Here is a 26,042-nt window from a genome sequence, read left to right as displayed (position 1 = left end):
TTACAGACCAATATCACTGATGAATATAGATGCAAAAATCCTCAACGAAATACCATCAAACAGAATCCAACAACACATTAAAAGGATCATACACCATGATCAAGTGGGATTTATCCCAGGGATGCAAGGATTCTTCACTACATGCAAATCAATCAATGTGAAACACCATGTTAACAAACTGAAGAATAAAAACCATATGACCATCACAATAGATGCAGAAAAAGCTTTTGACAAAATTCAACACCCAGTTATGATAAAAAGTCTCCAGAAAGTGGGCATAGAGGGAACCTACCACAACATAATAAAGGCCATATACTATAAACCCACAGCAAGCATCATTCTCAATGGTGAAAAACTGAAAGCATTTCCTCTAAGATCAAGAACAAGACAAGGATGTCCACTCTCACCACTATTATTCAACATAGTTTTGGAAGTCCTAGCCATGGCAATCAGAGAAGAAAAAGAAATAAAAGGAATATAAATTAGAAAAGGAGAAGTAAAACTGTCACTGTTTACAGACAACATGATAGTATACGTAGAGAATCCTAAAGATGCCGCCAGAAAACTACTAGAGCTAATCAATGGATTTGTTAAAGTAGCAGGATACAAAATTAATGCACAGAATTCTCTAGCATTCCTATACACTAATGATGAAAAATCTGAAAGAGAAATTAAGGAAACACTCCCATTTACCACTGCCTTAAAAAGAATAAAATATACGGGCTTCCCTGGTGGCGCAGTGGTTGGGAGTCCGCCTGCCGATGCAGGGAACACGGGTTCGTGCCCCGGTCCGGGAAGATCCCATGTGCCGTGGAGCGGCTGGGCCCGTGAGCCGTGGCCGCTGAGCCTGTGCGTCCGGAGCCTGTGCTCCGCAACGGGAGAGGCCACAGCAGTGAGAGGCCCGCGTACCGCAAAAAGAAAATAAAAACAAAAACAAAACAAAAAGAATAAAATACTTAGGAATAAACCTACCAAGGGAGACAAAAGACATGTATGCAGAAAACTATAAAACACTGATGAAAGAAATTAAAGATAATATAAACAGATGGAGAGATATACCATGTTCTTGGATTGGAAGAAGCAACAATTGCAAAAATGACTATACAACACAAAGCAGTCTACAGATTCAATGCAATCCCTATCAAATTACCAATAGCATTTTTTACAGAAGTAGAACAAAAAATCTTAGAATTTGTATGGAGACACAACAGACCCTAAATGGCCAAAGCAATCTTGTGAAAGATAAAGGAGCTGGAGGAAACAGGTTCTGGACTTCAGAATATACTACAAAGCTTCAGTAATCAAGACAGTATGGTAATGCCACAAAAACAGAAATATAGATCAATGGAACAGGATAGAAAGCCCAGAGATAAACCCATGCACATATGGTCACCTTATTTTTGATAAAGGAGGCAAGAATATACAATGGAAAAAAGAAAGCCTCTTCAATAAGTGGTGCTGGGAAAACTGGACAGCTACATGTAAAGAATGAAATTAGAACACTCTCTAACACCATACACAAAAATAAACTCAAAATGGATTAAAGAGTTAAATGTAAGGCCATACACTATAAAACTCTTAGAAGAAAACATAGGCAGAACACTGCATGACATAAATCACAGCAAGATCCTTTCTGACCCACCTCCTAGAGAAATGGAAATTAAAAAAAAATAAACAAATGGTACCTAATGAAATTTAAAAGCTTTTGCACAGCAAAGGAAAACATAAACAAGACAAAAAAACAACCCTCAGAATGGGAGAAAATATTTGCAAATGAAGCAACAGACAAAGGATTAATCTCTAAAATACACAAGTAGCTCATGCAGCTCTATATCAAAAAAACAATCAACCGAATCCAAAAATGGGCAGAAGACCTAAACAGACATTTCTCCAAAGAAGATATACAGATTGCCAACAAACACATGAAAGGATGCTCAACATCACTAATCATTAGAGAAATGCAAATCAAAACTACAATGAGGTATCAACTCACACCAGTCAGAATGGCCAACATCAAAAAATCTACAAACAATAAATGCTAGAGAGGATGTGGAGAAAAAGGAACCCTCTTGCACTGTTGGTGGGAATGTAAATTGATAAAGCCACTATGGAGAACAGTATGGAGGTTCCTCGAAAAACTAAAAATAGAACTACCATACAACCCAGCAATCCCACTACTGAGCATATACCCTGAGAAAACCATACTTCAAAAAGCGTCATACACCACAATGTTCATTGCAGCTCTATTTACAATAGCCAGGACATGGAAGCAACCTAAATGTCCATCAACAGATGTATGGATAAAGAAGATGTGGTACATATATACAATGGAATATTACTCAGCCATTAAAAGAAACGAAATTGAGTTATTTGTAGTGAGGTGGATGGACCTTGAGACTGTCATACAGAGTGAAGTAAGTCAGAAAGAGAAAAACAAATACCATATGCTAACACACACACATATATATATATATGGAATCTAAAAAAAAAAAAAAAAAGGTTCTGAAGAACCTAGGGATAGAACAGGAATAAAGATGCAGATATAGAGAACGGACTTGAGGACCCGGGGAGTAGTAAGGGTAAGCTGGGACGACGTGTGAGAGTGGCATGGACATATAAACACTACCAAATGTAAAATAGATAGCTAGTAGGAAGCAGCCGCATAGCACAGGGAGATCAGCTCGGTGCTTTGTGTCCACCTAGAGGGGTGGGATAGGGAGGGTGGGAGGGAGACATAAGTGGGAGGAGATATGGGGATATATGCGTATGTATAGCTGATTCACTTTGTTATACAGCAGAAACTAACACACCATTGTAAAGCAATTATACTCCAATAAAGGTGTAAAAAAAAAAGAAAAGAAAACTTCTCAGGATCTAACATCAAGATAACTCAAAACATACCTTCAGTTTTTATCAAAAATATGTTCTACTCTCCACAGGATTTTACAAATATATAAAAAGACAATGCCTGAAGAATATGTCTGTATTCAGAACAATGTATTTAATTAATAATACTAATTATTTAAATAAAACTCAAAACCCTCACCTAGGCAAACAAAAATTAGAAAACCCTTACCTGATGATAGCAGTACCATTATATTTTGCAGTGGGTTCCCCAATGAGGACGTGCCTAGATGATGGAGCTATCCCAACTTCTCCTGACACTCCCTTATCTCCTCGAATGATTATTGATGCGCTACCTGAGTTGAAGATGATATATATACCACTTATGTAGAAAACACATGGATTCACTTAGTACATGCCTGGCAATGTTCTAAGGGCTTTGATATACTAATCTTGTGAGTTAGTCCTCATGACAATCATATAAGTTAGGTACTAATATTACCCTCATTTTACCAGCACAGACATTTAAGCACATAGAGGCATTGAAGACACTAAGGCAAATGACTTGCCCAAGATCACGTTTTAATGAAAGGGATAAAGTGGGCAGTACTTCCACTATCACTCCCATGATAAGTAAGTACTCTTCTACCATGTGCATTAATCCACTTCTACCATTTTGTAGCTCACTGAAATGGGTTATGTGGCTGTATGTATTAGCTATGTAGCAAAAACTAGAATTCTTGGGGGCCCTTTTTTATTTTTAATTTTCTGACTCTGCCATTTGCTTCTAAGTGTTCCTACTAAAATTGAAATAAAAACCATATCAAGTAATTTGAGTATTCATATCATAATTTAGCAGTAACTTAAATAAAATTCATATCATAATTTAGCAGTAACTTAAATAAAATTGTTTGCAGAAGCACACATAAAGGATTGGATTACTATACTATCACTTTCTTTGGCAATGGATTAATGGGATCAAGAGTGGTTTGTCAAGTGCAAGTATATCACAGTTAGAAATATATTATGAATCTTTTATATTAACAAATGATTTACCTTGATCCACTGGTATATTCTTGTTCTTGCGTCTAATTAGTCTATATAATATCAACCCTGACATTTAACACGATGTAGACAACTGAGCTGACTTAAGACTTATGGAAGAATATAATGCAAAGATATGATTCCCTCAAATGCTTGCTGGAAGTACTCTATATATAAATGCAAAAGGAATAACTACCCTAGGTGATTTCATAGGTGACAGTACACAATACTCTACAATTCTGCGAATTTCCTTAGCCACGGAATTCTGCTTCTTTGACCACGAACCCTTGCATAGGATGAAGTTCTTGATGGCAAAAAAGGACATGCAACAGTAACTAAGCTTTCATATCAAAGTTGCTGGACCATTTTTTATGGTTATTACTATTTGTACTATAATGAAACCATTTTAGATCCAGTAATCCTTTCTCTCCAGACCGAAGAAACAAATTTTCACGTGGACCACAGGCAAGTGAGAATTATGATGCCTGTTTCTGAAATGTCAAAATCTAAGTAATTACTTTTTGATCAAAATAGGCAATAGATAGGCTGAAAGAGACATAATAAGATGCTAAGTTTTAAAATAACATTTTATTAGAAAAGTAACGTGATCATTGTAAGTAGGTGTAGAAAATATAGGTAATCAAAAACAACTATCAACATTTCAAATAAATAATTCCAAACATGTTTATGACATGCACGTGACAAAAACGGGATTACACTGAACATGTTGTTACAAAGCCTATTTTATTAATGTAACAATTATCCATGTAATGAAGTGTTCTTAATTTTAATGTAAGTAAGGCTTTTTCTTCCACATTTTTTGAATAGTTGCATAGTATTCTGTTACATTTAACCAGTCTCCTACTGTAGGATCATTTAAGAAGCTTTCATATTTTACTTTATAAACACTGCTAAAACAAACATCTTTTTCTTTTAAAAAATCACACAGCTAAGTAGTATGAAGTCTTTGGCGTATGACCTTACCAACATTGGGTATGGTAATTTTAGCTTTAAAAAGTCTTTAGCTGTTATACAAGTAGGAAATAACATCTTTATGATTTAGAAAATGTTTTAGGAATTATAAAAACTAATACTACCTATCTTTGTAACTATTGAGTATCTGGTTACATTTTTCTAAAAATCTACTTTTTTTCCAAAAATGTCGATTTCTCTTACCTTTTATTGGAGATATTTCTACCTCATCAACTGGTACCAGCTGAATGGTGAAACTCCTGTCCTCCTCCAACATGGCGTCTTGAAGTGTGTGCAACACAATGGTCTTCTGGAACTCAGTCTATATCAAATGAGGAGGAATAACACATTTTCCAGATTGATCGAAGTTTTGAATTCTCATTAGCAGAATAACATTTATGTTCATAAGCATTTTTTAAAGTGTGTCCTTTCTGTGCCCTAGAATTATGAGTTTCTGCTAGAGAGAATTACTATGTAAAAATTAGCTCTGAGCATAAATCCAATTAAGGTTCGTAATAGGAAAAAGGGGGGGAAATGTTAACACAACTTTTAAATTTCCTGAAAATTTTCAACCATTCAAAGTTCGATCACTTAGAATTAAATGGTCATAGCATGATGTAAATAGATGAACGTCATAGGTTTAATACTTATAAAGGTTATCTTTCTACTACCCATTTTTACTCCTTGCCCTCTACCCACTCCTGCTTCCTTCCCATTCCTTCCATAGGTGTTGATCTCAAGCATTTTCACTATTATTCCTTCCCTCTCTTGGCTTAAACTTAGCTCAGTAATTTCTTGGAACATGGGCTAAGTTTTCAGTCTAGGCTGGAAGAGAAAGAATAAGGAAAAGCAAATATATAGAAGACAACCAGCTTAATACTTCGAGACATAACCGTGACAGAAATCACTTTTATCTTCACCGCCTCCTCCGTATACTGATAAAAAACCCTCAAATTTGTCCTATGCATCACTGATTAATTTTCTATAGTTTGAATTCTGCTGTTTATTGCTTCTTATGTACATCTTAGTTCCGCAATCGCATCTCTTCTTTGAGATTTTTATTATTAAAAGCATTATTCTAATCTCTTCACTCAAGCTGTCCTCTCTTCATAAGAGTCCTTTTTTTATATTTTACAGTAACTGTACTTCTTAAAAATTTTATAAGAGCTGCTAGGAAAATGTATACTTCCTGCCTCAGACCTTATTAAATGCACTCATGGAAAATCTATAATTCCTGGCATGCAATTAATCACTCCCATCCCTTTTACTCTCTGCACATTGTCAATTAGCGGCTCTGAACTATATGCTTAGGTACAAAGCCATTTGTTAGAATGGAGACGTAGGTATGTCAGTAGCTGAGTATACAAGAACAGTAAAGCTATTATGCAGAGGTACATGGAACGCACCAGGTTGGTGAGCAAAGAACAAGACGGAGAGGGTCAAGTCCAGGGTGACCCATAAACTCACCCCTCCTGATACAGTACTCTGAACAAGGATGGCCTTATTCCCTGGGGTAAAAGATCAGACTATTTGCCATTTTGGTACAGATATCCTGCTCAACATCAGAAAATCTTTCTAATCATCTGGGAAGTAGATCTAGTAACTGGGAAATGACTGCTCATTATTACTATGGAAAATCTTTACAGAAATTTCAAAGTAATTTCTAAATTCTTCTCATGACAAATGAGAAGTTTATAGAGGTTTAGGGCATGCAACCGAAATGTTTCTTGAGGCACTGCATATCAGAACCTAAGAAATGAGTGGATGAAATATCTGTGCCATCTGGCTTGAGATCTTTAATTCTATTAGAGTAACCAACACCTCAAAAATGGTGGCAGAATGTCTAAGTGGCAAATGGATTGCCAGAGGGCATCACCGATTAATTTATTCATCACCTATTAGAAAACTGAATGCAAAAAAAGTATTTGCTTTTGTGTTGTTTGGTGTTGAAAGCTCTGATAAAAGGTCAATAGACTCAAAAAAAAATAGATTGACCATGTTTCATTGGGATCATCTTACCTTTACATGTTTGGCCAAATTTCTTTTAGAAAACCACCTTGGGGACCTTCCAGTCTCCTATTTAATTTTTTAAATTCTATTTCGTTTACAGAAATTCATCTGCTTAGACTTTCTATATCTACTATTTACCTATTAGAGTCAATTTCATATAGATATTTACATTCATTTGTCTAGATATGTACAAAGTAATCTCTTAAAATTTTATACTTTCTCTTTTAATGGTTCTTTCTTGCTTGTTCTTATTTTGTGAAGTTATTTTTTGTTGCTTTTAAAAAAACTTATTCATCATGTTTTCTGGTTTTTAACTAATTTCCTTTTGCTTTCGTTTTTACTAATTTAGGAAAGATTTATGAAAACATGAAAGCAAAAACCATAAAAGATTGATAAATCTGGACTCTCCAGTTTCTTCTCTTTGGTCTATTTGTCTATCCCAGAGCCAATATCATACTGTCACATTTACCTGTGCTACATATTATCTTAAGTTTAGTTAGGAAGGGGCACCCTCCATTCTTCTTTGTGAGTTTCTGAAACTATTCTTGGTCTTTTGCATTTCCATATGGATTTAAGAATCAGCCTGTCAATTCTCTTCCACCTCTCCATTCCTCCTTCCAGGAAAAAAAGAGTTCAGAGTTTGATAGATAAATGCTCCTTGGTTCTGGTTACACTGCATTCACAGTGAAACTCTGTGCTCAGATTAACTGGGGGGAAGGTACAGCCTGTATTCCCTCCGAGAGGCTCTGTGTTCCACATTTCAGAGCCTGAAGTTCTGTGGGTAAGACGCTGCCACTGGATCATTTTAAGTAGGAGGTGGCATAACGAGATCTTCCTTATAGAAAAATAACCCTACTCAGTGGCACGGATACTGGACAGAAAAGGGAAAAGACATGGAGTGGGAATATCAGTTAAAAGACCATCCAAGGAAAGATGGTGGAGGCTCGGATTGTCACAGCCATGACAGAGTATGAGAACAGAAAGGGTATTTAAAAGGGAAAAGTGACTAAACTCAGCTGTCAAATATATGCAAGAGTTACAGAATGGGTAGAGATGGGGATGACACCCACATGTCCGGCTCAGTTGACTGGTTTTGCCCTCAATCAGGGGAGGATATGTCAAGAAAAGAGCAGTTTTAAGGGTGGGATGTAGGTAGTGCCTGAAATAAATTTCAGACATCTTGGGGTGGGGTGTGTGTGTGTGTGTGTGGTGTGTGTGTGTGTGTGTGTGTGATTTTTCTCCACGGTGCATATGATTTCAAAAAATTCAGAAAATCAAACAAAGACAAATTAGAGAAAAACTACAGGAGTCCTGATGACGATCATACCTCATCAAAATGAAGTGTCCCATTCAAAGGACTGAGGTCGTCTTTAGCCATCTCATCTATGGTCCACTGAAGTCGGATGGCTCCTTTTCCTCCTGGGGACCGGACAACTGTCAATGTCACATATGAATCAGGGTCATCAGACAAAAGGGATTCATCAACCATTACCTGAAAAAAAGAAAATCCAGTAAGGTTAAAAAAAAAAAAAAAGAGTGAAAAGCAGCAGGAAGAACAAACAGAATCTCATTTCTCTTCTCAATGACGGCAATTTTTGAATTTAGAACTCTAATCACAGCATGTTACAATCATGTGGCAGAAAAAAAATGTTTCACCAAATCCCATTCCCTTTTTGCCCTAGACACTCAGCTACTTGGCATTTCCTAGCCCCTTCTTCAATTAGGTGGAGCTTGTTACTGAATTCTGGCCAAAATAATTCAGGCAGAAGTGAAGTATGCTAATCATTGTCTGGCCATCAACTTCACACAATCTTCCACATTCCCTCTTTCTCCATTTGCTGGATGACTAGAGGAGGACAGAGTCACAGATGGAGAGACTCTGGTGCCTGAGATGCCAGTTGGAGAAGAGGTGTCCATAAGACCCCAACTAGGAACAGTGATGTAGGACTTTTGCATAAAGAAGAAATAAACTCTTATTAGATTAAGAAACTGAGATTTGGGGGTTCTTTTACGGCAGTCAGGCTCCCCACATAATACAGACCTAATATGAATTACACAAATTGACTCTGTGAAGCAAAGTCCAAACTGAGCCTATACTATGCACTTGTTATGTAAATACAAAAATATAACACAATGCTTTCCATTTTCAAGAAAGACACTTAACGAGTGTATAATTCACTCTCGTTGGGTTTTTATTTCATGAGATTTTTGCATTGGTGCCAAGAGTAGGGATTTGGAGCCAACCGATATTTGTTGAGCTTCTATTATGTGTCAGTTCTTGCACATACTTTATCTTATTTAAGCCTCACAAAAACTCTAAGAAAGCTGAGGAGCACAAATATACATGTATTTGGAGAAAAGGAGCCTGAGATTTAGTTCAGATGTTTGACTCCACACGCAGTGCTGTTCAAAGCACTCCTCAGACACCAGAAATATCAAGTAAGAAAAAAGCAAAGTGAGAAAGAAAAAAAATCCATTATAAACAAACTGCGTATATAAGTCCTTTTCGTTTCCATAGATAATAATATTCTAGTTTCAGTTTCACAAGCATATTTCCAGGAGTCTCTGCGATTCCCAGTGATTTGGTATACTCAGCACATTTCCCTGTGAGAAGCTTATTAATTTTGACAGATTAATACCAATAATCCTTTCTCAGTGTTCTTCAGTTCTGAATATAATCTGTCTCACCAAATAATGCTACCAGAATGTTCACTATGTGCACAATATTGTGTATCTTAGATACAGGTTAAAAGATAAACTCCAAGTTATCAAGAGCTATCGGCTATAAGAAAGATAGGATACAAGGAAAGTAGCCACAAAGGGTTGAGCCACAAGCTACTACTAATACTATCAACAATTAAAACAGCAATTGACACCTATTGAGGGTAAAGCCCAATTATATGTGCTTTACATGTATCAACTCACTCCTCACAACAAGGGTTTGGGTACCTTAAATCTTACTTTTAGACTATAAGACAAGTTGGAAATCTGAGGCTATTACAATAAGACAGTAGTTCCCAGATCAAGGATGCACTAAAGTTATTGCAGTAAGGTTTACGACAGCAGTTAAGATAAAATGAATAAACAGAAATTATTTATGGATAGTAGCATAACTCCTTCATTTTCTCAAAAGGTGAGAGAAACCTGTAAATATACCATCCAATGGCTAAGTCCAAAAGTGTGACAAAGTTAAAAGCAAAAACATTATTATAACATTTCATCAGTTGGAGGTTGGACTACTTAAACCCTGAACCTTTTATCTAACCTCAGAAGGTAACAGAGAATACATTTTTAGTACATTTAATACATTTTATAAAAATAAATTACATACTCGTATATATTAAAATATTTCTCTGCATATATGCAAAGAAGGCCTGGATGGAAATATGACAAAATACTAACGATATCTATCTTAGAACAATAATATTATGGGTACTTTTACACTTTTCTTTATACATTTTGTATTTTCCAGACTTTTTAGGTTGCCTAGAAAACATTCACAGCTACTCTTTTGTGAATCTACCACTCTTTACATTTATTTCTGCTCATTCCTTTCTCAAGGAAGAAAAAGAGTCTCAAATAGGCTACAGCAGTAGAAGGGTTCTGTTCCTTTTATAGTTTCCATTTTCTTATGAAGTTGAAATTTCAATGATCAAATAATTAGGCAATTATTAGGGTTTATCTAAATTTTGGAGCATCTAGGAAGCCCAGCCCTGATATGCAAGTTGCAGGTCTAGCCTTGCATCCACTGAACAGTAAAGACAATAGGCATTAGACAATTTGCTATTATTTAAAATGATCTATGGTGAATTACTGATTACCTATAAGTGATTAAATAAAGGGAATGGTGACAAAGAAGCCAGAAAAGTTGCTGTGTCTATCGAAATTATCTAAATATTTGTATGATTATTTCATCTTGAAATTTCCTTTGAAAGGTAAAGTCATAATGATGATGATATAATCATTATGTCATAATAATTATGATATAGTTTATAGCACCTCATTGTATAGTTAAGGTAGAGAGATAATTTTGTACTAGCCAAAGCTTTTTTTTCTCTCTCAGGGGAGAGAATATTAATAATAATATTTAGGCTCACTCTTGCAGGTCTTAGAAGTAGGCAGCCCATGAGAAGTAAGAGGGGAGAGAGAGAAGAAATACATAGAAACACAGGAGCTGGGGCGACTGTAGTGTTTTGTTCAGTATAAATCAAGATAGAGGGCCTGAAAGGTGGGGAATATAAATCCCTCCTCAGCTAAATCCATTCCTGGGGTGTAAAACTGGAGCATGACAGAATCCTGCCTTGTAACCAGGATGGCAGTCTGGTAGCAGAGCCGGTACAGAACAGAATGTATAGACAAAAAGTACCTCATAGTCTATTACACCCCTTTGTAACTGCCTGATGTTAAGAGCTCTCACTATTAAAAAACTGTGTGCACAGGTTAGCAGATTGGCCCCTAATTCAATAGCCAACTCAAAAGAGCCTTGAGAAAAGAACTGTAAGTAAAGAGTAATGCAGAGTTGTTTTTTTTTTTAAAAAAAGAAAAAGACCTTTCTACTATAAATTACATGAAAAATTAGTTTAGGGGAAGGCACCCCCCCCTTCCTGATATATTTCACTTACAGTCTTTTCTTCAAATCCAAACACTCCAAATGGAGAATCATTCTGTGGAATAACAACAGTTACCACAACATCTTCTCCAAGTCTGCCACCTCCAGCCACCCTGATTAAGGAAATATTGAATATCTCCATGAGTTCAAATTCAGCATCATCAATTATGGTGATTTCTATCACTGCGATAACCTATAAAAGAAAAGAAGGAAAGAAGGAAAAGAGGGAGGGAGAGAAGGAAAAAGGGAGGGAGAGAGGCAGAGAGGGTAAAATGTAATAGCAGTTTTTGATCGCATATATTTTAACCTTTTAGTTGAAACTTAGAAACATAGTACCAAAGAAAAAAGCAGGAATTTTTGCCTGCTTTTTTATTATGGTGTTCATAATACTATTTAAAAGTCAGGGAATTCCCTGGCAGACCAGTGGTTAGGACTCTGTGCTCTCACTGCTGAGGGCCTGGGTTCAATCCTTGGTCAGGGGACCAAGATCCCAGAAGCCGTGCAGTGTGGCCAAAACTTTTCTATAAAAATTTAAAAATTAAAAAAAAAAAAAGTCACATATTTATAGTATTTCAAAGTCAAAACTTTTCAGTCTATTGTTTCCAAGATAGAGGAAATTATATATGTAATAAAATATAGGATAATTTATAGATTCAAAAAAACAATGAAGGCTTATTCTTGAAGAAAAATATTTAAAATGTCATGCAGGCTCTAATTACCATTGCACAAACATAAATTTTAGTATACTTAGCATTAATACGACCTGATATAAAATGGTACCATATAAATTATTACTGTCTTCTGTAACTAGAATAAATCCCTTCGGTTTCAAATTACTGTTCTTATAATGTAGGGGAAAAGGCAGGAAGAAAACCCAAATTTCATGTTTTTAGAACTCTGTGATCAGGAGTTCATTCATCTGTCTGGATCTATGTTACAAGTTTTTATAACTTATAAATGAGTAAAACTTTGGTCCAGCTTGTGATTTCACTATTAGTCATAAAAATAGCCCAGCTGTATGTCCATATTTAAAATATTTTCTATATCCCAAAGGGAAATGACACAGACATTTATCAAAAAAAAAAGTTTTCCTATCTAAATCCACCTTTAATATAGTAACAGAGAAAAGTGAGAAATCTGGACGTCACATTCAGAGAAAGAGAAACCTGAACAAAATCAAATGCTAAAATATAAGCTTGTCAAAATGTCTGCACCTCAAATCAGTACTGTAGAACACAGAATACTTTCCCTACAGGATGTTAAATTTAAGAATGATGATGATCCTAAGGGTGCTGCTAAGTGATGGGACTTTAACTTCATGAAAAGAATAAAGTCCTGATAATATAAAGTTGGAAGGTTACTTCAATGAAAAATCAATTTATTTGTTTCTACTTTTAACATGAAAATCTGCATTTCCCCTCCTTTTAGTAGGAAATGTTTTAAAGTCTTAAATTTGTTAAAATCTCATGATTTCAAATATTAACAATAGACCTTTATGTGTAGGAAAATCTAGATCTGTATGCTTATCTTTTAGCAGTATTTACTATCCCCCTAACGGCAACTAATAAGTTGATGCACACTGTGCAAATCTGTGCAGGCAAAATCAGACTGCATGTAAACAGATACTGCTATTTGAAGTTACTAACATTTTCATGGTTGTTCACATGCTTTTTCCACTTACTGATTTAAAAATTTATCAAAAATTCTTACATATTGCAAAATGCCCAGTTCACAAGCTTACAATTCTTAAAGAATATTTTGTAATTTTTAAGATTGGTTGGCCCAAATCTAGAATACTGTTTTTCAATTTTTTCCAGTTTTAACTACTTTGTTCCTTTTCTATCATTTTAGTGTTTTTTAATTGTAAAAAAATCTTTGGGTAATAATAAATGTACATAATAATAAATGTCTTTAGTAATAAATGCATACACTTCTACTGCAAATCCTAAAAAAAAATTATATTTATAATCATTAAGAAACAAATAGAATATAAGAACCTAAAGTTCATAGGAATAGTCTAGTTCATCAGGCAGTATTTTATACATTCTTAGGCACTTCCAAGCCAGTTATTATCATTTTATAACTTCTATTTAAAATAGAGTAAGGTGGGGAATTTCAGAGAGGGTAAGATTCTTGCCTATTTATATTCTCTTCCCATGTCCATTAAAAAATTATACATTAACTAACGATACCTCTGTTGGCTTGACATGGAAATTTAGAATTTAATACATTCAGCAATCACTGCTGCACATTCATTTGGTGGATGCCTATAAAATGTTTCAAGTACAACCAAAAAATGTTAATATGTCTGTAACTAGCATACTTGTCTATCTGCAAATTCAAGAATCCCGTGAGATGGCTTAAAGTCTTCCAGGCCAGCACTGTCCAGTGTTGCTTTCCAATAAACAGTTACTGCCCCAAAGCTTCCAGCCAGCCGGACTACAGCAACTTGAAGAATGTTCAGGGGTGGAGGTACCTCATAGGCAGTAATAACTCCACCAACATCCTTTAAATAAAGAATATAAGTTAAAATGCAAGACAAAAGTAACTCATGTAAGTCATCACTTTCTAAACTTATTATTTCTACTATTAGTTCTTATACTTCACTCTTCAAAGTAGAAATCAATAGTTGACTATAAGTATGCATATTCGGTCTTCAGAACTCTTACATTTAAATGTAATGTAAATAAACTTGCTTAATCCTTTGTTCTAGCTCAAAGAGAACTAAGAATTAGTCTATAAGAAAAACTTCAAGATGGGTATTTATTAATACCTACAAGAAAAGTCAATTATTTTTCAGAAAATATATGATACTGGCCAAATCAGCAGATACAAGCTTTTGTTATTACTATAAATGTGTGAAAGTTCCTCTCACTCTGGTAACATGAAAATTAAAAATTCCTCTGGGATCATCATTTTCTTCAATCATTATCTCAACTATTTCCATCCCAGGCCTCCGCACACTTGGCTGTCCTGCAGAGAAGTCAGAGTTCACCAGGTACACCTCAGTGATGTTGACAATAAACCCTTCCTCCAGCTCAGGGGCATCATCCTGGGGGTAAGGAACAGGGGGAGGGGAGAGAGATGGTGTTTTATTTTTTTTAATATATTTGATTTGCATTGGAAATACAATATTTTTCAGTAAAGAACGACTGTCCACAGGCACGGGCAGCTCTACCACACATATAAAAAAAGATTCCTTTTTATATTTTAGTACATCCCCACTGACAACTTCAGAATCTTAGGGGATATTCAAGCTTATTGGTGATGTTTCAATGGAAGCCACATACTCATGAGCAAGTAAAATAATTCTTTAAAAGTATCTATCCCACAATTTTGACCACATCCTACTGAATATGTTTTACATATATAACATCCCCTCAATTTAGGAGAAACTGGTAAATGCTACATACATCTTAAAAAGTGAAAGCTCTGGACTTGTAAATCTAATTATAATCCTATATTTTAATTAACTTTTTAAAAATTGTTACCTTATTTTTCAATAGGTAATAAAAAATTTCAAAAGAATGATAATAATTAATATATGTAGGACTATAATATATAAATACAATATTTAATTATATATTAGTGATAATACTATTAACAAATTTCAGTTTCCTGGGCATCACTACAGACGTATATACACATTCTCTTTAGACGAAGGAGAGAAAGAGAGTGAGAGCACTAACACCAGATCTAAACCCCATCTGAAGACTAATCTTAATTCAAGTGATTGTATCATGGAATGAAAACACTGTCCTGTAAAAGCAATAATAAAAATAACCAGATTGACTTGGGTATTTTATTCATTCAATCATTAGTTGAAAACAACTAACAAAGCAACAGAATAGAGGATCCAACCAGACACATAATCAATCCAGATTCAATGCTTCAAAGTTCATTCAAACAATATTCCAGTTCACAAATAAATATAAACAATTAATACACTTGTTATTTTATCTTTCAGTTATTAAATAGTCATTCATTATTAAATATTAGGGTGGGTGGGAGCATTAGAGTACTTGTATCTTTATATTTAAAAGGCACCCTTTTTAAAAATTTTACCTTCAAGAGTATTTTCCTTTATTTTACATCACATTCATTGCAGCCTTAGACTCACCGGCAAAATGGCAACTTTGACATAAGTTTCTTTTATGTTTTCTTTCATTATGATCATTGGTTCTTGTAGCACATAATCTTCATTCTCAGTGGCTTGATTACTGACGTGCAGTAAGAAATTGGGTTTAGCTACCAACTGAATGGCTATGTCTCCAAGTAGTCCTTTATTTCGAACAATTTGTAACTGAAGAGTGGTGATGTTCTCTGTGAGACAGACATGCCTTAAGTAAGTAAGCTTTTCTACTTGCTGTTGATGCTATTCCAAGCACTTAGGATAGAATGTTCTGCACTACCCCTTTCAGACAGGTAAAAAAGAGAGGTAAAACAAAGACAATGTATACTCCCAAGGAGTATTTAGTGTTTTATCCCTTGTCTCCAAAGTTGTGGTGAGAATCACCACACGCTGTTAGCATTATATCCCAGTTCTAAACCCCCACTTCTGGTACTCTAATTCACTCTCCTATGTTGCACATGTCATACACTTTAACAGAAACTGCTGAAAATCTTAGGAAAGTGCATACCTGCTGGTTGAGCAGAGGGGCTAATTACAAATGCCAGGAAGATTCTTTGAAAATGAAAAATTAAGCACACAGAGTCATCATTTAATAACTAATCATTAGAAGAAGAGCAATTTCGTTCTTACAGTAAAGGTGGCTATCACAAAGCTCAAAGTATTTCCCAGCACATATTTTTTATTTCGTATCTTAGATTTTTAAAATTTAGTTTGCTATATAAATGAAAAAAATGCTTGTCAATTTCCCTACCAGTCTGTGAATTTCTAATGACGAAATACCGTGTCTTTGTTTCCAGAACACATAGCACAATTTCTGGTACTTACTAGGTGCTTCAAAAATGACTGTTGAATGGATAAATGAACAGATCATTTTATTTTAAGATTACTCTTTCTATTCCGATATGTACAGATATATAAAGACCTAGATGCATAATTACACGTCATTTTTTTCCATCAACTATTTAAATAAAAGGTCCTTGAAAGATGTCCATGTTCCTATCTGAAAATTTTAGAGCCTTCACATATTCTTAATACATATATATTATATATAACCTTTTATTCAAATAAGTCAAATGACCTTTATCTATAAAAATCTATTTATTCTACAGTTGATAAGAATAGTCATTTAGACAAAGATGTCAACACTAAGCTCAAAGGAAACAGGAAAAGAGGCACTGATCACTTATGCTTCACAGAAAAAATATTATTCTAATTACTGCTTTGGGTTTAATAATTAACACCTCGAGTACCACATGCATTTCTCTGTGCTGCTCATTGTTTTCTATAACTATTGAAAATCTATAGCGGAGAAATCTGAGTGAGGAAAGAGAACAGATATATCAAAAATGAAAAAGAGAAAGTAAAATAAAACCCAAACACTTCTACTATAATGATTTACTAAAATATTATTATTTCTATTATGACAGTAATGTCTCAAAAAGTAAAAGTACGGCTTCCCTGGTGGCGCAGTGGTTGTGAGTCCGCCTGCCAATGCAGGGGACACGGGTTCGAGCCCTGGTCCGGGAAGATCCCACATGCCACGGAGCGGTTGGGCCCATGAGCCATGGCCGCTGAGCCTGCGCGTCCAGAGCCTGTGCTCCGCAACGGGAGAGGCCACAACAGTGAGAGGCCCGCGTACCGCAAAAAAGAAAAAAAAGTAAAAGTATTTCATATAGCCATATCACTGTGTAACGACAGGATCAGAAAATTTAATAGAAACAAACAAGAAGTAAAAAAGGATTGAGTATGACCTGTCAAACTGAAAAATATCATGTAAAAAAAGAAAATTACATCCCTAGTAAATATTAGAATTAAGTCATCCAATAAAACTTACTAGAACCTGAAAAATATTTAACAAGATTTACCTTTAGGCTCTGCTACTCTGACGAAGAGAGACTCAGCATGCCAGCCCACCGAGCCATAGGGCGAGTCATTGGGCAGAGTGGTTATCACAGACTTGCTTCTTTTCTGATCAATAGTAGCACCTTTTGATGGGTCCTCAACCCCTTCTGTGATAATACGGATGAGTGTTACAATCACAATCTCTGACAACTCTGGTAGGTCATCAGCAAGAACAGTCAGAGTAATTGTAGACAGTGCCTGGCCTTCAGAAAATGAAATCTAAAATTTTAAAGAAAGAAGATTTTATTTATATTCTACTTATCACTGTGCAGTAAGAATACCAAAAGGTTAGATTATCTTTTAATATCGACCATATCTTAAATAATGAGATATTTAAGCAACATAATATGATCCTACAAATCAATCAAATGCCTTTCACATGAGAAGTAGAAGATTGTTAGGAAAAAGAAAAAGTAAACCACTACTAAAACTTAGCTAATAAAACATGTAGCCAAACTGTCCTATCCTGAAACCTACCTTCTTAATAAAATATTGAGTACATACTCTTTCTGGAAATTTAAGCCCTGGATACCATATATAAAAATCTAAAAACATAAAAGAAGGTGGCATATAGTTTAAACATTTTTCTCTACAAAACTTTTGCTAGGAGTGCTACTTCCACTTCCCTCACCTAAACTCTGAATAGATGTATTATTTAACAATGAATCAATCAAAATAGAAATAGAGAGAGAAAGATAGGCAGAGATACAAATCAGAGTCTCTCTCTCCTCCTGGGTCTCCACTGTCTGAAGAGTCAAGCCTAAATTTGCTAAAAAGCATCTGAAGTCCTTTCTGATAGGGCTTCTGTCTGCTTCTTGAATGTCATTTCCCTTTTTTCCCCATTTCAGACTTTATTCTCTAGTAATAGGGACACATACTATTTACAACAATTCAAACTAGCATTACAGGCCTATTCTGCTGACACTCATCTCTCTACCTAAAGAAGGCACTTCAGGATATAAACTCAAGAGCTTTATTAATAAAATCAAGAGTCAGAAAACTACTGCCCTTTGGTCAAATCCATTTTTTATAAATTAAGCTTTATTGGAAAACAGAAAAGGTCATTTGATAACATCGCTGCCCTTGTGCTACAAGGGCAAAGCTGATAGCTGGGAAAGAGAACATATAGCCCTCAATGTCTAAAATATTTACTATCTGGCCCTTTACAGAACTTACTGACCTTTGGATAAAATAATTCTCTTCCAAAATACACTCCAGGGCTTCCCTGGTGGCGCAGTGGTTAAGAATCTGCCTGCCAATGCAGGGGACACGGGTTCGAGCCCTGGTCTGGGAAGATCCCACATGCCGCGGAGCAACTAAGCCCGTGTGCCACAACTACTGAGCCTGCGCTCTAGAGCCCGTGAGCCACAACTACTGAGCCTGTGTGCCACAACTACTGAAGCCCACGCACCTAGAGCTCATGCTCCGCAACAAGAGGAGCCACCACAATGAGAAGCCCACACACTGCAACGAAGAGTAGCCCCTGCTCGCCACAACTAGAGAAAGCCCATGCACAGCAACAAAGACCCAACACAGCCAAAAATAAATACATAAATTAAAAAAAAATACAGTCCATACCTAAGATACTATTGTGTATTTAAATTAGAAATCATTTTAATCATGCTTATATAAGAAATATTAATTGGGGAAGCATATTATAATTCAGAACACACAGAACCTGAGAGATACAACTTGCAGTTTTGGTAGCTTGAATAAAGTAAATATTCACTGCAATAAAATTTGCCATAATATTCTTCACCCCAGGTTATGCCTCAACCAAAAAGTGACCAGAGGTCAAGGACAGCTAAAACAGGATGCAACATTATATCCCCTCGCCCCAACTGGAAACAACTCCAGAGGACAAGCTCAGCTCCAAAACTCCCTCATAAACTCCACCTCAGGGACAACTGTCTGTGGATCAACTTCTCCCTCTGCTCATGATTGCCTTCCTCACTTCCTTATACGTGCTCTTCCCAATGAACTTTTGGCCCACAACTCTCAATCTCAGAGTCTATTTATAGGAAACTCAACCTACATCACTCAGCAACTCTGGTCTACTCTTCCATACTTCCTGTTATTTCACTGGACTTGTTCCCGATTTACTGCTTCTATTCTACCCAAATCTCAAAACCACATTTCCAGCCCCAGCTGGATTACTTTTATCTTTCTGACAGCGTAATACATCCATAATCTGGCCAACCAGTGTACTGAATCTCAAAAGGGATGATGTTTTTACAGATAATTTTGGTATTATAGGGAAAAAAGAAGAATCACAACAATAAAACTAACCTTAACTTGTATCCCTCTCTATGGTGATTAGGAGGAATCCAATGCTGACATGGTCAAACTCAAACACTTCACCCACAAGACAGGGTTTGGTCCCATGCATCAAAAGTAACCATAATTTAAAAGTGACTCTCCTATAATTTTGTAAATTACATACCACTCCTGAGGTAGGAAATATATCACTAATACTTCCGTCAGCTTCCCACGCTACAGTTATACGACCATATGTTCCTTTTAAGCGTTCAACGTTCAAGGTTACTAGGCTATCTTGCTCCATTTCCTCCACATGTTTATATAATGAATTCTGAAAAATACACAGGAAGTCATAAGGGGTTATTTGAAATCATCTAGGCAGACTTTTAGGTCATGCTATTATGCATTTGCAAACTTCACAGTACCAAGCAACATGACATATTATGTTAAAAACAATATTTAAAAAACAGTAATATAGGATGACCATGATTTTTACTTTAAAACATGCGTGTCTGAATAAGTAAAAGACTAAGTTAAAGTAAATGAAAAGGTTAATTTTTATAGGATTTTTTTCCAGGTTCTATATTTTTCAAATTTTCTTCAATAAACATATTATTTTTATACTCAGAAAGCATACACATTTTTAAAAGGAGTATACATAGCATGTAAATAGCTTATACAACAGAAGTGTCACAGAGAGAGTTAGGAGAACAGAGAAATCTTCTTCCTCCCCTATGTTAAGCTCTGGCAATCCCTCTAGGTCTTTGTTTCCTGTTTGTAAAATAAGTGTTTGGTCTATGTGGTCCCCAAGGACCCATCCAAATGTAATGACATCATGAGAAGCAGTGAGCTCTTTCTGATCATTTACAAAAGTCTCTTATCCTTAAATTCATATCCTCTGAAACATTTCTATAGGCTGTGATGTTTCCATGGATGATGTTTCATTCTTAGCTCATGGTCTTTACAACTGTTTTTCCTGCCAGAACGATCCTTTTCCCTCATGTTAGACCCTTACTCTCTTCTTCTCACCTATACTTCTGAGCCTCTTTCCTTTGTTCCAAACTGATTTCTGCCTCTGTGTGACTATAACATTCTTTGTCCAAGGCCTGTAGACTTCTCTTGCCAGCCATTTAATGAATGCTTCCTCAAAATTAATACTCCAAAAACTCTCTTCTTACAATAACTTTTGTTTCTCCATAGGCAATACAGCAAGAACACAGAGTATAAAGATTTTTTAAAATATTTCCAGTAATATTGTTCTCGTCTTTTTACTTACTTTTACTTAATCTAAAAAAAAAGACTCCCCTATTAATTTCTTAAATAAAATTAAGAAATTTCATTTAAGCTTATGTAAGCTTCCAGTTAGAATGCTAACTTGAGTAGATATCCAATCCTATAGCGTTTTACACAGCATTTTAACACATTGCTACAGATGTTACATAGTAGTAAAATCTTGCTCAAGGCAATCACACATTCCTACAGAAAATGCTTTGATTTTAAAATATGCATATAATTTGCTCACAAAAGACAATGCCTTTAAAAAAAGAAAGAAAGAAAATGCTTTTTAAAAAGAGAAGCCTCTCTCAGGCTTCATGCCATCTGTTAACAAGGATTAGTAAAATGAGGATTAATACAGCCAGAAGATATTCAAGAAATTCTCAACATCTAAAGTCCCATCTTGGAACCAGGCTGTCCAGACACGAGAGGCCTGTATTGAGGAATTTTCCTGAACGGATTGAAGAAACCTAGGATACTATATCTATTGGCAAGGATCAGGCCACGGTGACTTCGTGTCTCTAGAACAATTGTGAAACAGGCTTCATAAAGCACGATCTATGCTTAAATAGTTGAGGAACAGAATGTACTCCCCATCTGCAGCACAGCTTCTGGTGAGAAGATGAAGCTGAGCTGCAGAGCATTTGGGTTCTGCCCCAGGAGCCCCAGCTCTGCCCTCCATAGTTGTATGAGATCCTGAGAAGGCCCCGTGAGTCTTCTGTTTCCTCCCCTGCATAATGACAGGCTCACAGGAAGCACCTACAGAGTGCCAGGCACTTGTCTGGTTCAGGGAAAGCTGCGAGGAAATCAGTATGCCAGCTCTCATAGTCTTTAATTCTAGTAGAAAAAGAAACTGGCAATAGACCAATCAGGCCATTGTAAGTGCCAATAAGGAAGATTAAGGTGTAATAAAGAATGATGGTGGGAGTCACAATGTTCAGCAAGAAAAGGCCTTTCTGTAAGATGGCATTTCAGCAGAGAGGAAACAAAGTGAGGAAACAAGTCATGTGAATACCTGGTGGGGAAAGAAGTTGTCTGCTTTCTTTCTAACCCTACCCGCGCAGCTCACATCTTAGAGCTACTCTGTCCTACACAGCAGCTCCTGGCCACATGTGGCTACTGAGCACTTGAAATGTGACTAGTCTTTCACTGTAAAAATGCATACTGGATTCGAAGACAAAATACGGGAAAAAAAGGATGTGAAATATTTCATAAGTAATTTTACATTGATTACATGTTGAAACAATAATATTTCAAATAGATTGGGTTAAATGAAATATAATATGAAAACTGACTTCATCTGTTTCTTTTTACTTTTTTAATAGGGCTTCTAGAAAACTCAGAATTACCCAGGGGCTCATATTATATTTCTATTGGGCAGAGGTGCCTCAGAGGAAGCTGACCTGCCTTTGGCTCCAGAGATGGGACAGAGCGGGTAACAGGGTGACCCTACGATCCTTGCAAGGAATTGACTCAGGGTATTAGTAAGTCCAATCTTATCCCCCGCAAACTGCTCCTCTTACAGTGGTTGTGTCTTGGTGAAAGGCACATTCCTGTTCCCCATAGCTCTATCATTTGCTGCTGAATTACTGCAATAGCCTCCTAGTCTATTTCTGTCCTTGCCCACTTACAATCTAGTCTCAATTCTATGAAGAGAATGTCCTTTAAAAGTGCAAGTTGGGGGCTTCCCTGGTGGCGCAGTGGTTGAGAGTCCGCCTGTCGATGCAGGGGACACGGGTTCGTGCCCCGATCCGGGAAGATCCCACATGCCACGGAGCGGCTGGGCCCGTGAGCCATGGCCGCTGAGCCTGCGCGTCCAGAGCCTGTGCTCCGCAACGGGAGAGGCCACAGCAGTGAGAGGCCCGCGAACCACAAAAAAAAAAAAAAAAAAAAAAAAAAGTGCTAGTTGGATCAAATTTCTCTTTTACCCCAATCCTCCAAAAGCTCCCAGTTTCCCTCAGAGGCCAAATTCATGAAAACACTAAGGGGCCCGTGCAGGAAAGAGTTAAGGTAGCAGGCCTGACCGCTATACTTCAAAAGGCCTATGGGGTTCCTTCTTGGCTGATGTCTGGGAACCTGGAATATCGGGAGGGTTCTCACCACCCACAGAACTGATAACCAGCTTCTTGTGCCTGAACTGTTTGTACACACAATGTGGTTGATACTAAACAGTCCGTTTCCTTCTGGGACTCTGGAATTTTGTTCTATGCCAGGTACAGGGTGCCTATGTGATCAGCCCCCAGTTAAAACCTTGAGCGCTGAGTCTCTAATAAGCTTCCTTGGTCAGCAACACTCACATGCGTTATCACAAGTCAACTTGACACTGGGGGGAATTTAAGTGTGTCCTGTGTGACTCCACTGGGGGAGAGGGCACCTGGTTCCCTCTGGAGTTCACCCATGAGCCTTTTCCCTTGGCTGATTGTGCTTTGTAACCTTTCACTCCAATAAATCAGAGACATGAGAAAGACTAAATGTTGATCCTGTGAGTCCTCCTAGCAAGTCATCACAACTGTGGGTGCTGGTGGGGACCCCGACACAGGGCCCTGGCCCTTCATCTCCCCTAGTAACTGGCTTCAGCCACACTGGCCTTCTCGCTGCACCAGAGGAGCAAGGCTTCACGTCCGGGCCTCTGTCCTTGCTGATGGGTGCCCCTGCCTTGAATGTTCTCCCCTAAGATATGCACAAAACTCCCTCCCTCATCTCCTCCAGGCCTTTGCCCTATGTCACTTGCTCAGCGCAGCCCTCCCTGATTTTTTTGATTTCCCAGCACACAACCTCCACCTCCTCCCTCACTCACCATCTGCCTTCCCTGTCTGTTTCTCCATGGCACTTATTAACATCAGCTATGGTACAGATGTTTCTTTTGTCTTTGCTTATTGTCTGTCTCCCCTTGTCCACACTAGAATTTAAGGACCAGGAGGATGGAGATTTTTACTGTTTTATTTTCTAACATATCTCTAGTATCTGAAACAGCATCTGGTACATGGAAGGTATTTATTAAATACCTGCTACATGAATGAATAAATGACTCAGTAAGTGGGCCTGTTACCCAGTTCCAGCCAATGAGACATAAGAAGAGGCTTTTGGGAAACTTCTCCCTTACACAGAGAGCCACATAAAGCATCTCTCTCTCTGCAAATGGACATGAACAAGAAAGCAGTAGCCCTAATGATAGCATCAGCTTTCAAACAACAAAGCGAAAGGTTAGCTTTTTGCTGGCAAAATACACAGATGCAAAGAATCTGAGCCATAGTGACACAGCAGAGTATCCAGTCAACCCCAAGCCCACCTTCTCTGTGGACACGCCCTAGGTGTTTTAAGTCAGTTTCAGTTCAGTTTTCCTTATCTGCAGAATATTTCAGAGAAAAACACAAGATACCTGCAGCTGTAACTCTAACTAAGAAATCGTGATACATTTTGCAAATAGGACTAAATGATGCAATATGAAGGTTTGTCCTTTTGCTCACTGGTAAAGGAATATGAAGTCTGGGTATGGAAGTCAAACTGGAATAACTGGATAGCTCTCTTTCCTCAGGAGAAAGCATCTCCATGTGTACAATGCACATACAGTTACAAACATCTTTCTCTCTTTCTCTTAATACACAGAAGTAACAAAGGCGTAAAAGGACAGTAATATATTTGTAGGTGATGTGCGTGACAAGACACAGTGTGTAGTATGTATTTGGAATCTGCTTCACCATTACCCTCTGGAAACAAGGATAAGAGCAGAGCCAAACTCCTGGACCAAGGCCAACTGGTAACATTATAAATTCAATCTTAGGAAAGGAATCAGTACCAAAAAAAAGTTTAAGACAAGTTGACTCAAGGGTCCATTGTGCAAGTCTGTAAATTTCAATCATCAGTAGAATTCACCTTATAATGCAGAGTTCGGAATGAAGCAGGGAAAGGAAGAGAAGAGAGGCTTAAGACACTCACTGAGTGTTGATAGCAGCTAATAAATAAATACAATGAATAAATCATTTGACGTCAAAGTGTGGAATCTTTACCTGAGCAAATCCAACCACTCCATAGGCATCATCATTAGACAGAATAGTTATTTTTACATAACCATTAATACCAATCTCTGCTCCTCCTTTGGGATTTTTAAGCTGAACTCTGAAGTATTCATCTTCCTCTGGAACTGTATCATCAAGGATATTTACCGCTATTATAGCTTCTTTATCTCCAGGTTCAAATATCAATTCACCTGAACTAGCATAAGAAGTATATATAAAATAAGTCAACTACAACAAATTAAAGACATATAAATGGTAGATTAATCATAAAATTCTCATAATACTGATTACTATTAAAAGTTTGCAGAAATCACATTTCGTAAGTAAAATTTTAATCCAAAATGTTCATATATCACTAATTAACTTGGTAGAATAGATATTAGAAATATGGATAATAACTGAACTTCTGGCTTATTAATAGTTCTTGTATTTTGTATATGCTTCCATCACTAGATAAAGACTCAGAAGTTAGGTACCATATAAAATTATGGTGAGACAAAGACATTCAGCATAAAATGTTGAACCTACCTAGGAATGAAGTCAGACTGGCTCGAGACATAGGCCAGTTCATATGTGTGTGAGTGGATGGGTCCCGCAAGAGCAATTAAATGCTTGCTTGAATTAAGGGACTTTACTGTAACAGAGGCTGCATCATGAGCAGATGGTGCTTCCAGAATAAAAGAGAATTGATTCAGCTCTGAATTCCAGCAGTAAAGAGCAGACACAGCTTGGCCAACAAGAAGTATGTGGACTAGAGGAAGGAAAGAAAAGGCAGCGAGAATGAAAAGTGAATGTCACCTCACCAGCTCCCCAAAGCAAAACCCTCCCACCTCTCAAAGTTCCATTTTGATTGCTGCAGTAAATAAATATGATTCAATTTCTGAAATAACTAGATATAAATAATAATTTTTAAATACTGTGGAAGGTACAAGTCAGCCTGACAGTGTACCCACAATCCACTTGATAAAAAAAAAAAAAT

At 36.7% G+C, this 26,042-nt stretch overlaps 1 protein-coding gene across 1 annotated transcript in view; it reads right to left on the bottom strand.

Annotated features, from left to right (window-relative positions):
- The window catches only part of ADGRV1 (adhesion G protein-coupled receptor V1), a 564,070-nt gene that overhangs the window by 368,834 nt on the left and 169,194 nt on the right, over positions 1-26,042 (bottom strand). Inside the window, exons 51-61 of the mRNA XM_073801943.1 lie at positions 25,592-25,814; positions 25,055-25,259; positions 19,957-20,103; positions 17,477-17,732; positions 15,600-15,802; positions 14,355-14,531; positions 13,803-13,985; positions 11,493-11,672; positions 8,198-8,362; positions 5,065-5,182; positions 3,077-3,200 (exon numbers count right to left, since the gene is read on the bottom strand). Coding sequence (XP_073658044.1) covers positions 3,077-3,200; positions 5,065-5,182; positions 8,198-8,362; positions 11,493-11,672; positions 13,803-13,985; positions 14,355-14,531; positions 15,600-15,802; positions 17,477-17,732; positions 19,957-20,103; positions 25,055-25,259; positions 25,592-25,814 — 1,981 coding nt within the window. The remainder of the gene's footprint in view (positions 1-3,076; positions 3,201-5,064; positions 5,183-8,197; positions 8,363-11,492; positions 11,673-13,802; positions 13,986-14,354; positions 14,532-15,599; positions 15,803-17,476; positions 17,733-19,956; positions 20,104-25,054; positions 25,260-25,591; positions 25,815-26,042) is intronic.

The sequence above is a fragment of the Tursiops truncatus genome, chromosome 3 (assembly GCF_011762595.2).
Source record: "Tursiops truncatus isolate mTurTru1 chromosome 3, mTurTru1.mat.Y, whole genome shotgun sequence".
NCBI classification, from domain to species: Eukaryota; Metazoa; Chordata; class Mammalia; order Artiodactyla; family Delphinidae; genus Tursiops; species Tursiops truncatus.
The sequence above is the reverse complement of the archived record's forward strand: the minus strand, read 5'-3'. Positions and strand labels throughout refer to the sequence as shown.